Source organism: Diospyros lotus, chromosome 7 (genome assembly GCF_014633365.1).
Source record: "Diospyros lotus cultivar Yz01 chromosome 7, ASM1463336v1, whole genome shotgun sequence".
Taxonomy (NCBI): domain Eukaryota; kingdom Viridiplantae; phylum Streptophyta; class Magnoliopsida; order Ericales; family Ebenaceae; genus Diospyros; species Diospyros lotus.
Window position 1 is genome coordinate 8,814,640 of NC_068344.1, and position 18,721 is coordinate 8,833,360.

At 39.9% G+C, this 18,721-nt stretch overlaps 1 protein-coding gene across 8 annotated transcripts in view; it reads left to right on the forward strand.

Annotated features, from left to right (window-relative positions):
• Positions 1–996: 996 nt before the first annotated feature.
• LOC127805961 (uncharacterized) overlaps positions 997–18,721 on the forward strand; it is a 58,220-nt gene continuing 40,495 nt past the window's right edge. For 3 of the 8 annotated variants that reach the window (XM_052342824.1, XM_052342826.1, XM_052342825.1), the window contains exons 1-3: positions 997–1,504; positions 1,864–2,066; positions 2,216–2,245. In XM_052342824.1, coding sequence (XP_052198784.1) covers positions 1,332–1,504; positions 1,864–2,066; positions 2,216–2,244 — 405 coding nt within the window. In that variant the 5' untranslated portion in view covers positions 997–1,331 and the 3' untranslated portion in view covers position 2,245. Of the gene's footprint in view, positions 1,505–1,533; positions 1,638–1,863; positions 2,142–2,215; positions 2,246–14,519; positions 14,845–18,721 lie in introns of those variants that run through there. The other 5 variants (XM_052342821.1, XM_052342822.1, XM_052342823.1 and 2 more) reach the window with 4 other exon arrangements.

Sequence of the window (18,721 nt, forward strand, 5' to 3'; positions counted from 1 at the left end):
CAAAAAATCGAAACCTTCTCAAGCTTCCGTTGACTTCTTGAAAATTCCCTACAACAATTCAATTTTGTAGCCTAAATAATAACTGTATTTTAGCTGTACCAAAAATCGATTCAATTCTAATTTCTTTTGATACCATAAATCTTATCTCGGGATTCTCATCAATGTCGAATCATTTTCCTTAGATAATTTTACTCCGAGGCATTCCCTACAGTTGATTCGATACTTATAACTGTTATCAAGCCAATTTTTTTGTATTCTAAATTTAATTAAATTATGTGACAATCTCACGAAAATATAGATTCTTACAAATACTCTTCAAGTATTGTATTTTCCATGAAATTGACACTTCTTTGGAAGATTGTGAGAGAGCTTGCCGTCTAGTGTGGGATGGGAAAGAGAAGTAAGAGATGATGACTAATGAGTGAGGCTGAGCCCCCTACCCATGGACGAAGAAGAGTCAGAAGTCTTCACAAGTTGGAGGGGGCAGATCGAAGAGGATGCTATCTGGTGATTGGGACGAAGTCTTCGGGGTCAATTCACTGCCGTGCTTGAGCTGCAAAGAACAGAGTTGCATCCTTAGCCATATATGATATTTATTTCATTACTTCTAATAAAACTCGTAAGGTTCCTCTAAACCCCCCAAAAGGATAATGTTTTGCGTAAATCAAAATAAAAGATGGAGTAAAAAGGATAAGCTTTCCACGTGATTTTTTTTTAGTTTCTCTAATTTCTTTCCAAGCTTTTTACTTATATAGGACAAATGATTTGATCATGCATAATTTTTTTCAACTGCCTTGACCATAATTGATGATTCTCTTCCACTGTTCTGATTGTTGCAGAATATGATTGAAAGTTTTTCTCCACTTTTGATCCCAACTACTTTTTTGTTCTAATTTTTTTCTTGAATTTTTTATATTTTTTTATAATGAATTTCACCTTTAAAATACTCAAAACCCCTCGTCCCCCACTGGATTGAATTTTCTAGCGTAGCTAGGCTATGGGATGCTTTCTGGTGAGTGGGACGAAGTCTTTGGGGTCAATTCACTGCCGTGCTTGAGCTGCAAATTCCTTCATTAATTCATCATCTCAAACATGCATATTTAGCGATTCTTGTATTGTAATTCCCATCCTCTTTTGCCCAATTAAATTGCAGTGAACAGTTGGCGTTCATATCGATCGCGGCTGTTTCTATCTTTCCGTTTGTGGCCTTGTATTTCCTGTCTCATCCCGCTGTTTCTGCTCTTGATAACAGCAATAATAACATCAAGATTATAATTTCACCATTTTTTTTGCCCCCATGGACATAATACGGATGGTTCACCGAGTAAAAAATGACACCCAAAAATGAAGGTTTGAGTTATGGCAGCCGCAGTATGAGAGTTTCAACCTCTTGTGGGGGTGGCTCCTTGTGGGCATTATGCACTGTACTTCCTACTTGGGGGCCACCGTATACCGTGATTAACCCCTCTCATGTGTGCGGGGCAATGTGTGAAGGGCTCTTAAGGTGAGAGATTTTCCTCTTGCACCCAAGATTAGTTGTCCCACGTCGTTTCGCTGCGGAAATTCCGGACCACAGCTTTATTTTCCTCTCTCCAATATCAACAATCCCCAGTGCGGGCTGTGCACTGTGATTTGCGGTAATCACGAACATCCTGTATCATATATCAATTTTGGAAGTGAAGAAGAATTTCAGATAATTGACATCTCATCCACGCCCAGCGGTAACGGCAGTGTTACAGTCGTCCATGACCCAGAGTTCACAAACCGTTTACTTGCCGGCGATTGCAGTGGCTTAAGGAATTTCAGCATACCCAATTCTCCTTCTATTTCCTTCACTATCCCTCACAATCTCACCCTCTTCAGGTGCAGGAAAAGCTCTCCACTTAGCCCTCCCGCACATGATGAGTATTTCAACTACACAGGCTGTGATGATTTCAATTTGTACTACAAGAAGCATTTACCAGATGATCATCACAACGTTTCTGCTTCTGCCGATTCTTTCCAAGGCTGCGACACCATTCTTCTGCCTTTGACTTCGACGCCATCTAAAACTAAAACTGAACCTGGTGAGAACGATGACGATCTATTAAAACTATTGAATGGTACCATCAACTCAAAATTTCACTGCACAGCAAAAAACGGTACTTCTCTACTGCAGGAATATGTATCAGACTATTACCTAATAATTCGTTTAATCTGCTGCTGTTTATTGCAGGGCCAAACCTCAAACTGATCCTTCCCTAAGGTAAAGAAAACCTTCTAAACTAACTTCTCTATTTGTTCTTTTATTGTTCTGTTTCTGCCCTGCTTCTTTCTTGTCGCTGATGACCACCACATGAATTTTAAATTTTGTTGTAAATTAAAACAAACAATTAAACCCATTCTGTTTACGTTTTGAGATCAATGAGAATAAAAAATAAAAAAAATCAAAACCAGCAAGCTACAAACCCTGACTTTAGTTTTCCATTTCATTTCCGTGATTTTTTGAAACAAGATCAGGAAATGTCATTTAAAGTTGTCAACCAACATGCTAGGTTCTTTATTTGCTTTAAATGAAAACAAGAATTGGACAAAAACAAAACATATAAAAACTAGAAATAATGTGTTATAATGTGTTTAGATGTCAAATATTCTTATACTCATTTAAAGTTATTGTAACCATTTGGCTATGTTGCAAAAACAAAAGGATTTTTTTTACATGAAAAATAATTATAAATAATTATTTGCCATGCATGAAGTGCTGGTCACGGCCATATAGCCACTCGAGGACAAGCAAAAAGGAATTTTGCTTAACTAACTCGGTGAAGGAGGCTTTGGTGGTGTTTATAAAGGAAAGTTAGATGATGGGCACCTCGTGGCAATGAAACTTTTGAAGGAATCAAAAGGTGATGGAGAACAATGTATTAATGAGGTTGCAAGTATAAGTCAGACATCTCATGTTAATACTATAAGTCTATTAGGTTTTTATTATGAGAGTGGAAAAAGAGCTCTAATTTATGAGTTCATGACTAATGGATCTCTTGACAAATTTATATATGATAGAAATATGCCAAAAGAACATGAATTGGGATTGGAAGAATTATATAAGATTGCAGTTGGTGTTGCTAAAGGGTTAGAGTACCTCCATTTGGGTTGTAAGACAAGGATTTTGCACTTTGATATAAAGCCTCACAACATTCTTCTAAAAGAAAATTTTTGTCCCAAAATATCTGATTTTGTACTTGCTAAACAATGTCTTCCTAAGCAAAGTTTCATATCATTGTTTGGAACAAGAGGGACGATTGGACATATTGCCCCTGAGCTATTTTCAAGAAACTACAGAGGGGTCTCTTATAAAGTGGATGTTTATAGTTATGGGATGATGATTTTGGACATGGTTGTGGGGAGAGAAAATTGACATGATTCAGTCGTTGATTGTAGTAGTGATATGTATTTTTCAAATTGGATATACAAACATCTTGAAAAGGAACTAGAAATTGGGCTTCATTGTATTACAAGCAAAGAAGAAGATGAAAAAGCAAGAAAGATGATAATAGTTGGCTTGTGGTGCATACAAACCGATCCTTCAAAGCGTCCATAAATGACTAAATTGTTGGAAGGAAGGCTACATTCATTACATGTCCCACCCAAACCTCTCTTGTTTGCTATTAATGGACCGGTAATTACACATTGTCCAACCGCATATGGCATCACATTAATTATATTCATCCAATGTTAGTTGAGAATGCAGAATTCTTTGAAAAGAAAGGTATAAAAGTATTCACTCAAGTAAGTTTTAGAAGATTTTATTGATTAGTGGGTTAGTAACAGAAACCTCAATTATTATAATGATTTGTAACTTAAAAAAATAATGTAAATTGTATGTTGATGATCATCTATGAAAAAAGGAAAAAGAACTTAGCAACTGCTTATTCTTATAAAGATGATATATTGTGGTAGTTGTATTTTTTTATAAATATTTTTTGATAGATATTATGATAGCTTGTTAATGCAGTATAATATTAAGTCCAAGGTTAAATGATGTGTTTCATGTATATAATTTATTTTATAATCCTCTTAGGAATTGGAGGGACAACATGACGGGAAGGAGTTGGGTTTTACTCCTTAACTTTAGTACCCCAACACCCACCTTGTATCTTGCTCCATGATTAGAGTTGGGTTATACTTTCACTGCCTTAGAAATTTTTTAAAATTATGCTTAAACCCCTTATCTTTATTTCTTCTTTTATCTAGGCCTTTATTGGTTAGTCGTTGAGATCCAATGAGTGTCCCCTTTCAAGTTTGGTTCTCAATTTCATCTCGTAGAGTTCTAAGTACACTTGCACCCCAATAATCTTTGAAATATCACACTACAACCCTATTTTCTTATAATTCTTGCATTTATACCCTTGAAATTTTTTCCAAAATGTCCTTATTTAGGTTTTAATTTTGGGAAAATTATCAAAGTATGCTTAAAGGGTTATAGTCTTTGACAAAATTATTAATAAACCCTTTGACCTTATTTATTTGAATTTCCTATTTCTTTATATATATTTTTAAAAATTTCTTGATATTACAATTTTGTTATCGAGACCTCGAAATAATTACATGGTGATGAATTACACGTGTTTCATAAAATTGATTGAATCTTTTAATGTCCATTCATCTCCTCTATTGAACATTAAAGATTTAACCACATTGACACTTTTCCTTGTTACTAAGGGCCTTAGAATTCTTAAAGGCTATAAATGTATTTGACATTGTCATGAGGCAATTCGTACGATTTTACGATTTCACATGTCATGAGACATTGTGGTGTCCCAAAAAATCGAGAACGAAAAAGTCCAAGCATGGCGGGAAAGCCACATTCGGAAGCTGTTGAGGAAGGGCTTCGGAAGCTGCTGAGGAAAGGGCTCCGGAAGCTGTTGAGGAAGGAGCTTCGGAAGCTAAGGAAGGGCTTCGAAAGCTACTGATGAAGAGTTTCGGAAGCTGCTGAGGAAGGGGCTTCGGAAGCTGCCGAGGAACGGGATTCGGAAGCTGCTGAGGAAGGAGCTTCGGAAGCCCCATTTGGAAGCGGTTGGGGAAGGTTCCTTCGGAAAGAGCCCTTCGGAAGGAATCCTTCAGAAGGGCCACGTGTGCTCCCTACTCGATCTCTATAAAAGGCCAAGTTCAACCCTTAGAAAAGGATCTGGACATCGGTATTTCTCTCCCACTTTCCTTCCGAAACTTAGTATTCTTTTCCATTCCTCGCGATTATTTTCCTTTCGTTACTGACTTGAGCATCGAAGGGCCTTCACGGGAGGAAAATCCCGCGAGCCTTCTAATCATTGTTTGTCCACTACAGTTCCTTCCGAAGGACCAAATACCCTTCAAAAGGACAAAAAACCCTTCGGAAGCTGCAGGGAAGACCTTCGGAAGCTGCTAGAGAAGACTTTCTTAAGCTGCTGGAGAAGACCTTGGGAAGCTGTCTACGGAAGCGAGCTTCGAAAGCTCCCCTGGACCTTCGGAAGCTATCTACGAAAGCGCGCTTCAGAAGCTCCCCTGGACCTTCAGAAGCTGCCTATAGAAGCGAGCTTTAGAAGCCCTCCTGAACCCTTTGGAAGCTGCCCACGAAAGCGAGCTTCGGAAGCCCACTTGAACCCTTTGGAAGCTGCCCACGGAAGCTACCTTCGGAAGCCCACATTGACCCTTCGGAAGAAAGGCTTCGGAAGCGTCCTTCGGAAGGAACCCTTCGGAAGCCCCCCTTAGTTTTGCAGCCAAATCTTTGATCAAGTCCCGAGGCCGACGGCATCCACGTGTATCCCACTCCAAGTCAGTATTTCTCTCCCACTTTCCTTCCGAAACTTAGTATTCTTTTCCATTCCTCGCGATTATTTTCCTTCCATTACTAACTTGAGCATCGGATGGCCTTCGTGGGAGGAAAATCCCGCGAGCCTTCTAATCCTTGTTTATCCACTATAGTTCCTTCTGAAGGACCAAATACCCTTCAGAAGGACAAAAAACCCTTCGGAAGTTGCAGGGAAGACCTTCGGAAGTTGCTAGAGAAGAATTTCTGAAGCTGCTGAAGAAGACCTTCGGAAGCTGTCTACGGAAGCAAGCTTTGGAAGCTCCCCTGGACCTTCGAAAGCTATCTACGAAAGCGCGCTTCGGAAGCCCTCTTGAACGCTTCGGAAGTTGCCCACGGAAGCGAGCTTCAGAAGCCCACTTGAACCCTTCGGAAGCTACATTCGGAAACCCATATCCCTTCAGAAGGAAGGCTTCGGAAGCGTTCTTCGGAAGGAACCCTTCGGAAGCCCCCCTTAGTTTTGCATCCAAATCTTCGATCAAGTCCCGAGGCCGACGGCATCCACGTGTATCCCACTCCTAAAAATTCTAATTGTTGTATTTTGGCAACAACAATTTGGCGCCGTCTGTGGGAAACGCAATAAAAAGCCAATCTTAATGCAAAATACCGAATGGGGTTAGATCAGCTAGTTCGACAAACATGCATAACTCCACCCGAAGGAGCGCTTGTACGAAGACAAAAGACATAAGAGGCCCCAATCAGGTGCACCTTACGGTGCCATAATTTTCAGAAGATCACCATGACCATGAAGTGCGTTCAGAAAATTTTACTACGCTTGATGGCAACCAGACCACTGGACTGGGGGGCATGGAATGTTCAGAGCAAGAAAAAGTACACGTAACTAGATTAAGGAGGTATGCAATAGAACGAGGGAAGCAAGTCCAGCATGCAGCACCCGCTAGTCAGGAACAACACTTATTTGGACAGTTTTCAATTCCAAATAGAGACCTTGTGGAGACTTTAGTACCTCTAGAACCCTCCAGGATAGCCCCACCCACGGTCCTGCTATCAGATTATGAACAACTACAGAAGAATTTTGAGGAACTAAAACAACAAAATGATGAACTCAAGATAAACAATGAGAAGAATATGAGAAGACTACAGGGAATCACTGCTTTGTTGCGTGAACTGATTCCCCACATGAGACAAGCCGATACGGGAGGAGAACACCGGAGATCCATAGAAACCCCTCCAAGGACCACACGGCAGGGGGTAAGAGTTATAACTTCATGGTCGAATAACCAAGTCCCAGAGATGACAGACTTGGGAAGGGAACATGATAGGAGGATAGGGAAAGCTCTCATGTATAAAGAGGCAGCAGGAAGCACATACTCAAGAGCTTTTTATGTCGCACCTCCTCGCAAAAACGAAGCAAAATAGGAAACACTCAAGGCTTCTGACATCAAGCGCCTCATAGAAGAGGTGCTAGAGCAGAAGCAGGTAATGATGACGCCAAAGGAAATGCCCCCGAAGGGGTTTCCTTTATCTGAAGAACTCCAAAGGCAACCAGTGTAACAAGGGTTCGAGCTACCGCAGCTTTTGGTATACTCGGGAAAGGAGGACCCAGAGAAGCACCTACAACACTTCGTCACAATGGCCGCTTTACATGGGTGGAATGAGGTCACTAAGTGCAGAGCCTTCTCGCTCTCCCTGGTAGGACAGGCTCAACAATGGTTCACTGAATTACCAGCCGGACATGTCCGATCATTTGAACAGCTGAAGAAAGAGTTTTTGGAGGCGTTCATTGCCTATGTCCCGAAGAAGAAGAGTGCCATGTATTTGATGAGCTTGTAGCAAAGGCCAAATGAATCCCTAAAGCGATACATTGAGCGGTTTAGGGTTGCAACGTAAGAGGTAAGGGACCTCCCAATCAGTTTGGCAGCCTCAGCCTTGCTTAATGGAATCGCCTACGCCCTGCTCAGAAGATCACTAGCATTTTCTAAGCCAGACTCAATGGCCAAATTGTTTGGCCGAGCCGAACAATTCATCGTTCAAATGAAAATTTTATAAGCATGGGAAGGGAAAAGAAGCGGGAGGCCGAACGACGTTGGGTCGGACACATCAGTGAAGTTGCCGAGAAAAGGAGAGCCCCTAAAAGATGCAATTCTAAAGCTTTGCACCCCTTACCAAGCTAAGAGTTGCTATCCTTTCCTCCATTGCACATGAGTAGGGACATGGACTCTTTATGAAAAATTTCACGAGTCCCCAGGGCACACTACAGAATAGTGTCAGGAGCTATGAAACTAGATTGAACAGCTAATCAAAGATGGGAAACTCAATCGATTCATAAACCAAAAAACCATCAAGGCTGGGAGAAAAGGTCTAGGAGAAACAATTAGAGGAGATGTGAAGAGCAAGACCTAGAACACTATGCACCATCAAAAGTATTTCCCTGCTCTATCGGTCGAGGCTAGCTATGAAAGATTTGAAGCACAAGACATAGAGATGTGTTCATTGCAAGAAGCACTACTTGACTCCGCTATGAACTGGAATTATTTTTTAAATTTTCCATTGTAATAATATCCCCCAATACGTAAAAGAATATACCCCCTGTATTCCCGTGGAGTAGGCAAAATTATAAGCTAAACCACGTAACCTAGGCCTTGAGCATTTATATGTACGATGAAATGTAATGCAGGTGCAACAACTCGGCGATGACCTCGATGAGATCAGGGTGACTAGGTAGAAATCGAGCGCATATGACCCCAGGCAGGGTCGGGATCATCGGATGCTCTGATGCCTATGCTTGCAGACTCACCTGGATCCCTCGTTTGAGTCCAGTGCTATGCCCCTGAGCTAGACCCGACTCCTCGATTGATCTGGCGCCTAGGTCTCTCGACAAGCTCGGACACCCGGAAAGAATCCAGAACCTGACTGGCTATTGAACCAGGATACACCGAGGACAGACTGACTCTCATTAGGGACAAAAGGTGGTGAAGCCGCTACATGGTAAGTCAAAAGACGTCCTCGCCATGCGAGGTTATGTCGCCTAAGTGCGATTTGGTTCTTATGACCTAAGACCAACTCAGGATCATTGGATGCTCCAACACCTGTGCCCGTAGACTCACCTAGATCACTCGACTGAGTCCGGTGCTACACTCTTAAGCTAGACCTGACTCCTCGATCGATCTGGCGCCTAGGTCTCCCGGTAAGCTCGGGCACCCAGAAGGAATCTTGAATTGGATCGTTGGTCAAAGCCAGATCCCCTTGGATAGATCGAACCTCAAAGCGATAGATGAAGAAAGTAAGAGACAAGATGTAACTCTTGAAGACCAGACCGCCAGGACTCAATTTAACACCCATGACGATAGATCAACTTTGGATCATCGGATGCCCTGACACCTATGCCCGCAGACTCACCTAGATCACTCGACTGAGTCCGGTGCTATGCTCCTAAGTTAGACCCGACTCCTCGATCGATCTGGCGCCTAGGTCTCCAGGCAAAAACTCGGACGCCCAAGATGAATCCCGCGTTGGATCCTTGACTCAATCCAACCCTCCCATGGCAAACGAAACTGATGGAAAACAACATGCACCATCGAGAACCACCCATGACGATAGATCAACTCGGGATCATCGGATGCTCCGACTGTGACACCCGTAACTTACTTACATGCTTAATGATAATAATATTCATATAAAAATATCCGGAGCTTAAAACCAAAATCATACTTCCTTTAAATCAAATAAAATTCCAAGACATGCTTTATGGCATACATATAGGAAAAGATCAGAGTTTAACCCTAAAAACATTGTTTCAAAAGGAAACTAAACTTAAATTCTTGAAAATCCTTTTTAAACAAGCCACCACGCTCCACGCCCATGTCCCTATCTCCTCATTCATACTCACTTGGGGGGGGAAACATAAGGGGTGAGATTATGCGAATCTCAGTAAGTACAAGAGAACCATCATATGTATTTAAACAAGTCATGACATAACATAACATATCATATGGAGACACGAGAGGTTCCACCAACTACGGGGGCACAATCCCTCGTGCGTAGCGCTACCGAGCTCTGGTCCCGAAACTTGCTTGAACATAACATAACATGAGGGACCACATAACATAAATTCATGGTCATGCTTAAGCATCATAATAGTTCATAGTGTACTTACCTTAACTTGGTTTGATGAGATTTGAATGTTGAAGGCTTCACCTTTACAAAAAGCTCGAAGCACTCCCGTTTAGCACGAATTTATCCCAACTTAAATGAGGAAACCCTTGGCCATAAGCCCTATTTATAGGATTGGAAACTTGGCCACTAAGTAAGTCACAATCATTTCAAATCTTTTATAAATCTTTCAAGATATTCCAATTATTTCAAATCTTCTAAAATATACTATAATCATTCCAAATCTTCTAAGATATTCTCTAATCATTACAAATCTTCTAAGATATTCTCTAATCATTCCAAATCTTCTTAGATTTTCTGCAATCATTCTTATCTAAATCAAATCTTATCCAAATAAGATCTTATCAAATCTTATCCAAATCAAATCAAATCTTCTCCTTAAAGTCATCATGAGGCTTAATCTTTATCTCTAAAGTCATCATGAACCTTTATCTTATCTCTAAAATCATCATGAACCTTCATCTTATTTCTAACGTCATCATGAGGCTTCATCCTTATCTCTAAAATCATTTATGAGGCTTTTCTTGAATCTCCCAAATGACCTTAATAAAAAGGTTTCAAGAATTACACTTTAGCCCAAACTTTTCAGGTAATTGCACTTAGACCCTTTCCAACTTAGTCCCTAGGCCAATTTTTAATTGCATTTTAGTCCCCAAAAAAAGGACTAATTACGCTAATACCCCTAGTTTTTAGGTAAATTACACTTTTACCCGAACCTCAATATTTTCGATTTTGCCATTGGCTTAAAAATTGAACCTTTGTCTCAAGGCTTCTATAATCCCTTGAAAGGACATATTTCCTCAAGTATTAGAAGCTAAAAAAAATCCCGAGTATTACATTATATTTCAGTTTAAAAATCTTGGGCGTTACAATCTACCCTCCTAAAAAAAAATTTCGTCCTCGAAAATTTACCTTACTTCTTGTCATGAAATAGCTGGGGATATTTGGATCGCATAACGTCCTCGCGCTCCCATGTTGCTTCTTCAATTGAATGATGTTGCCATAACACCTTGACCAACGGTATATCTTTATTGTGAAGCCTTCGTACCTCCCGAGTAACAATGCTTATTGGTGCCTCCTCATATTTCAGGTCTTGTTGTATCTCTAATGGTTGATGTTTTAATACATGGGTTGGGTCGGGGACATACTTTCTGAGCATTGATATGTGGAAAACGTCATGTACTGCTGAGAGATCTGGTGGTAAGGCTAGCTGATAAGCAACGTTCCGAACCCGCTTTAAGATCTCAAATGGGCCTAGAAACCGAGGTCTAAGCTTTCCTTTCTTCCCAAACCATAAAACTCCTTTTATGGGTGTAACTTTTAAGAATACCTTATCACCAATGGAAAACTCCAAATCCCTTCTTCTTTTATCTACATAGTTTTTCTGTCTATCTTGAGCCTTCTTCACACTATCTTTGATCTTTTCAATGGCTTGTACAGTTTGTTCCACAATCTCTGGACCCAAAATTTTCCGCTCGCTAACTTCATTCCAATGAACAGGTGATCTGCATTTGCATTTCCTTCCATATAGCGCCTCATAGGGTGCTATGCCAATAGATGCATTGTGACTATTGTTGTATGCGAATTCAATTAATGGTAGATGTTTCTCCCAATGTCCACCAAATTCTAGGGTACAAATACGAAGCATATCCTTTAAAGTTTGTATTGTCCTTTCAGATTGTCCATCTGTCTGAGGATGAAAAGCTGTACTAAAACTCAATTTGGTTCCCATGGCTCTGTGTAAGCTCTTCCAAAAGTTGGATGTGAACCTCGGGTCCCTATCCGATACAATGGAAACTGGAACACCATGTAGTCTTACTATTTCTTTAACATATAGTCATGCAAGCTGATCCATTGTAAATGTCATCCGAATAGGTAATAAGTGAGCTAATTTGGTAAGTCGATCCACGATCACCCAAATAGCCTCATGTCCTGCTATTGACTTTGGAAATCCTACAACAAAGTCCATCGTCACATGTTCCCATTTCCACTCTGGAACCTCCAATGGTTGTAGTAACCCTGCTGGTCATTGGTGCTCAGCTTTCACCTACTGACATATCAAACATTTTTCAACAAATTTAGCTATATCTTCTTTCATATTCCTCCACCAAAACACTTCCTTTAGGTCACGATACATCTTTATACTTCTAGGATGTACAGAATAAGGGGTGGAGTGGGCTTCTTCTAGAATTTCTTGCCTTACTTCCTCAAAGTTTGGCACACACAGTCTCCCTTGGTAGTAGAGCGTGTCACCACTAGCTATTGTGAAGTCCTTTTGCTTCTTAGTGTTAACCTCAGCTTTGATGTATTCAAATAATTAGTCTCCCTTCTGATGGCTCTTAATCCGATCACGGAGAGTCTGTCGAACAGAGAGTGCTGCCATACGAGCATTAGAATTAGATGGCGTAGCAACAAACTCGAGGCTTAACCTCTCGAACTCCTTACACAAAAGCTTTTGTGCTGTCAAAGCTGCTACTTGGCTCATTTTCTTTCTACTCAAGGCGTCAGCCACCACGTTTGCTTTGCCGGGGTGGTAGTGGATTTCACAATCATAATCCTTCACCAATTCCAGCCATCTCCTTTGCCTCATATTTAACTCTTTTTGTGTGAAGATGTACTTAAGGCTCTTATGATCGGTATAGATATCGTATTTACCTCCGTATAGATAGTGTCTCCAGATTTTCAAGGCATGCACTACTACAGCAAGTTCTACGTCATGTGTAGGATAGTTTTGCACATAAGGCTTCAACTGCCTTGATGCATACGCAACTACCTTACCTTTTTGCATCAATACGCATCCAATTCCTTGTTTGGACGCATCACTATAAATAACAAAACCTTTTGACCCTTCAGGAATAGTTAATACTGTCGCGTTGACCAACTGTAACATCTGGTGTAACCGGTGTTAAGAGAATGAGAATGGAAGTGAGAAAACTTCCAAAAATGCCCTTGTGAAGGTGATGGATCCTTGAGATTGAGAATGCCCATGAGAAGGGTATTTTGGCAATTTGGATAGTGAAGTCCAATAAAAAGGGTATTTTGGGAAATTGGAAATAATTCCTATGTGGAATTAGGTGTGTAAGTGAATAAAATCCCAATTTGGTATTTATGTGGAGATATATGGGATTAATAAATTCACAAAGGGTATTTTGGGAATTTTGGAATTTATTTCCATAGAGGAAATTAATTATGGAAAATAGGAAAAATGGAGAATATGAAATTATTTGAGAAAATAATTAATTTTTCCCTAAATTGGTGGATAATTGTGGTGATGCCACATGGATGGTGGAGATGGAAGCTTGGAAGCCAAGGTTAGTGTCTTGTAATGACACTTGGCATTTTGTGGTCCAAGTTAAATGGGGTGATTTAATTAAATGCAAAAGAAAAGTTAATTGGTCTTTCAAGCATTTAATGAGAGGCATGATTATATGGATTAAGGAAAATCCAAAAAGAAAATGTGAAATTAGTCACCATTAATACTTGAAATTATGGTGAATTAAATAAATTTAAAGGAAAATGGGAAAATGGTCTCCCATTAATGCCTTGGAAAATATGGAGATTTTATTAATTGAGAAAGACTGAAATTAGTCACTCAAGTTGATTTGTTGAAATTAGTCAAAATAAATATTTGAGAAAATGGCTAATTTTGGTATTGGAAGACTAAATGATCCAAGGGTTAGGATCAAGTCTTGAAAAGGTGAAAGATATCCAATGGCTTATATTAAGTCTTGAAAATATATATGAAAATAGTCTCATTAAGTAAATGAGAAATAAATGAAAAATGCAAGAGATCTAATGGGTGAGATGCATTCTTGAGAAGGAGAATAAATCCAAGGGTGGGGATTTAAAGAGAGTAAATGGCATGGATTGCCAACCTATTTAAAAGTGTGTTTTCTCCTAGAGAGGAGACTTGGTTGTTTTAATGAATGGTTGAGATTGAGTCTCCCTTAAGCACATGGATTGTGCTTTAAATGGATGGTGAAGATCCATTCTTGAAATTGGAAAATGGTAGTATATAAGGGCAAGTATGGAAGACTTGTTTCCCCTTTGGCCATTTGAATGAAAGAAATAGAGAAGAAGAAAGAAAAGAAAGAAGAAATGAGAGGAAAGGGAGAAGAAATGAAGAAGGAATCAAGGTAAGTCTCATTCTTCTTCTCCTTATTTAGTGTTCTTGTATGCGAGGAAAGTAAATATCTTTTGAAATGCCATTTTAGGTGGAAGAAAAGAATGTTGGAAGCTTTCTTGAAATAAAGATTTAAAGCTTTAAGAAGAGGTAAGGGATGGCCCCATGTGGTGGAGGCCTTGCATTGCATTGTAAGTAGGTTGCATAAATTTTTATGTATCTCTTTGCATGCTTTACTTGTTCATGAGACCTATGGCCATGGGGGTGGAAAAGAAGTGGTAGGTTGATGCCTCAAACCATGTTGGGTTGTGAGGATGGAATAACCTAACCATGCTTGCATGCATTTGCCATTACATATATTTGTTATACTTGTATTTACTTTGCATATGCACCCTTACTGAGCTTTGTGGCTCATGAGGTTTTATCCTCCCCTTGTAGGTTGTTTGATGTTAAAGAAAAAGGGGAAAATGCAAGCTTGGGGTTGGAAGCTCTTGGTGTATATTTCCTTTATTTTTGTTGTAAAGATAATGCTTAAAGAAGCCTAGGCATGTGCTTATTTTAATTGTGATCTTATGGCTAGGAGAGCCCAATTGTTGTATTTAATCATGTGTGGTATTTATTTTGGAAGTTGTTATGTGAGCAACAATAAGATGTGTAAGGCTCATGTGTGAGATGGAAGGAAATTTTGATGTATGTTGTGTAATATTCAAAGATGTGGTTTAAGCCTTATTTATGGAGAAATAGAGGCAAAAACTTGAATGAATGTGAAGTATCTTGATTAATTTCATTTCTGGAAAAATTGGGTTAGGAGGCCCAAGAAGAAGAAAATATATATATATATATTTTTGGAGGCAACAGCAGCCTGCGCGCGTGTGGGCTGCAGCGGCCGTGCCCACGTGTGGGCACGCGCGGGCAGGCGCGGCCAGCTCCCAACGGGGCCCTGGGCGCACTAGGAGGGCCCGCTGGCCAAATTGTTTTTAAATTTTGGAATTTTGGGGAATTAAGGGGCATTTCTAAATTTATTTTGGGCCCCAGAGGAATTTTCAAAATAAAGGGGTATTTCGGGCATTTTTGGAGAAAATGCCAAAATTTTGAAAAATTAAAAATGATGAGTTTTTCCTCCAAAATGGGTAATAAATCAATGGATTGATTTAATTAGTGATTTTATGGAGCCCGGTAAAAATTCTTGAATGGGAAAAGAATTAAAAATAATTGAAAAAGTGGTGATTGGGCGTCTGAATGAGATTTTCTTTATAGCCAATACGGTGAGGCTAAAGCCCAATTCTGCTAGTGAATCCTGGGATTCAACGAAGGGAAAGACGAGCTTAGTTCCCACCTAGGGTGTTTCCTCTTGAAACATGGTTCATCCTTCGCCAAAGGCCAGGCAGGTGGACAATTCGGGTGATTGTTCACGAGTAACACCCATAAGTGGGAGCGGGGCGTTACACCAGCCTCTTCTTTAATTCTTCAAAACTAATTTCACATTTCTCTGTCCATTCAAACTTAGTACCTTTGCGAGTCAGCTGAGTCAAAGGCCCTGCCAATTTGGAGAACCCTTCGATGAACCTCCTGTAGTATCCAACTAAACCCAAAAAGCTGCGAACCTCATTTACATTGGTTGGTCTTGACCAATTTAATACCGCTTTTACCTTGTTGGGGTCCACTTCTATTCCTTGAGCTGTGACAACACGTCCAAGGAATACCACCCGCTCCAACCAAAACTCGCACTTCTTGAACTTTACAAATCTCTTCTTTTCCTTCAAGATCCCTAAAACAACCCTCAAATGTTTTTCATGCTCTTCTTTACTTCGAGAATACACCAATATATCATCAATAAAGACAATGAAAAATTTATCTAAGTACTCATAGAAAACTCGATTCATTAGGTCCATAAAAACTCCAGGCGCATTAGTCAAGCCAAATGGCATGACTAAAAACTCATAATGACCATATCGAGTTCTGAAAGCTATCTTTGAGATGTCACTAGATTTGATCCTCAACTGGTGATATCCTGACCTTAGATCAATCTTTGAGAATACTAGTGCACCTTGTAACTGATCAAATAAGTCCTCGATCCTGGGAGGAGGATACTTGTTCTTAATAGTAATCTTATTCAATTCTCGGTAATCGATGCACATCCTCATTGATTCGTCTTTCTTCTTGACGAATAATACCGGTGCTCCCCAGGGGGATACACTTGGTCGAATAAATCCTTTCCCCAACAGTTCCTCTAACTGGGTTTTCAACTCGTGTAGCTCCTTTGGTGCCATCCTATAAGGAGCTTTAGAAATAGGTGCGGAACCGGGCACTAGATCAATAGTGAACTCTACTTCTCGTTCTGGTGACATTTCAGTCAAGTCATCAGGGAAAATCTCCGGAAAGTCTTTTACTACTTTAACGTCATTCACTATTAATTCTTTTCCTCCCTTAACCATCACTGACATTAAGAATCCAATACATCCTTCCGACTCTAATAGTTTCTTGGCTTTTAATGCTGAAATGACACGGGGAAGGTATTTTGTCTCAGCCACTGAAAGGCAAAGTTCTATCCCTTCAGGATACTTACAAACTATTTCCTTTTCAAAGCATAGAATGGTTGCATGGTGCTTGGAAAGCCAGTCCATTCCCAAAATCACATTGAATTCTTGCATATCTAAGACATATAAGGTTGTTTCTAAAAACTTTCCCTCGACCTCCACCTTAGCTGTTCTTACTACATGATTCGTGCTTATTATATCTCCTGAGGGTATTGCTACTCCTAAGGGAGTACTTACATGTTCCACATGTGCATTGCATTTACTTGCAAACTTAGGGGATATAAAAGAATGGGTGGAACCAGAATCAAACAAAGTATAAGCAGGTATTCTAGAGATGAGGATGTTACCTGCCAACACGTTGCGGTCCTGATCCTCCTCTTATCCTGTGAGTGCATACACCCTAGCTTGCCCCTTAGGGGGATTTCTTGGCTTCTGTTGATATGGTTGTTGTTGCTGTTTCTTTACCTGACCCTTGGGACAAAATTTGGTGATATGACCCATTTCACCACAATTGTAACAGGCGCCGATTCCCATGAGACACAGTCCAGTATGACGCTTCTGACATTTGCCACACACTGGGTTCAGTTGATAATACCCTGATGTTGGACTGCCTTCTCTATTCTTCTTTGAATAATCCTACTTTCCTTTACCTTTATCCTCCCACTTACATTTTTCTAGTGGTCCAGACTGCGATAGCTTGCTATTGTTGCTGGAACTTTCTCTAAAGTTCGCCAGTTGGGCCTTAGCTAGCACCTTATGATACGTGCCTAACTCAAAAGTTACGACTGCCTGCCATAAATCATCTCTTAACCCTTGTTCAAAGCGCCTTGCCCGCTTTTGTTCTGTATCCACTAAGGCTGGGGCAAAATGTGATAGCTCATCAAACTTCCTTTCGTATTCAATCAAGGTCAAGCTACCTTGTTTTAACATGAGGAACTCTGCTTCCTTCTGGTTACGAATGTTAACGGGGTAATACTTCTTAAGAAAAAGTTCCTTGAACTAATCCCAGGTCCACACATGCCCTTGGGGTCGGGATCTGGTAGTAGAATCCCACCAATGCCTTGCTCCATGTTGTAACATATATGTAGCGCAAGTTACCTTCCTAGGGTTTGAACAATCTATGAGATTAAAGATTCGTTCAATTGCTGCTATCCAATCTTCAGCTACCAGAGGGTCTAACCAACCCTCAAAAGTTAGAGGTTGAAGCTTCCAAAACTGGTCAACCAGGGTAGCATTGTTTCTTAGGTTTTCTTGGGGAGGTACAACTGGTGGTGTGGCAAGTGGCGTCATGTTGCGAATGGCATCAATGAACTGCATGAACTGCCCGTTGAGATTGTTGGTTTCACTAGCCTCATTTTGCGGCTACCTGCTCCTACTATTAGCACTTCTTGCACGGGTTTCCATAACCTTATGTGAAAAAGAATAATTAATTCCTGAATGTAGGGTCCTTAAGGATAAAGAGTACTATTGTGGAACTTCGTATTAACTATGATTTGTTAGTCCATTGTTTCATATTCTTGATGGACTTGATTCCTAATTGCTTTCATTCTAATAAGCTCTTCCTAAACAAGTATTTCCGCTATAATCACGAACTCTTGAGTTTGGAGCAATATCACTAGCGAAAAACGCATACTAATTAATAACAAATAAGAATCATATCTCTCACATACTTATTCCAACATGAGCTTCATATGCGTACATACATATAACAACATATGCTCATAAATATAGCTTGAGAGAATAACTGCATAGTTAAGAAGGATATGACTTGCATGAGCATAGTATTCATAAAGAATAAGCATAGCAATTCTTATAATTTACCCGGAGATCAGAAGATTGAACGGGACGTGGTGGATTTTCATGTTTCCTTAAAAGCATTTCCTTAAAAATTTTACTAAAAGCAAAAAAAAATAAAATTTTCTTTAAAAACAATTTGAGTCACAGGAATGTAAACCTTGCTCTGATGCCACTATGTGACACCCATAACTTACTTACATGCTTAATGATAATAATATTCATATAAAAATATCCGGAGCTTAAAATCAAAATCATACTTCCTTTAAATCAAATAAAATTTCAAGACATGCTTTATGGCATACATAT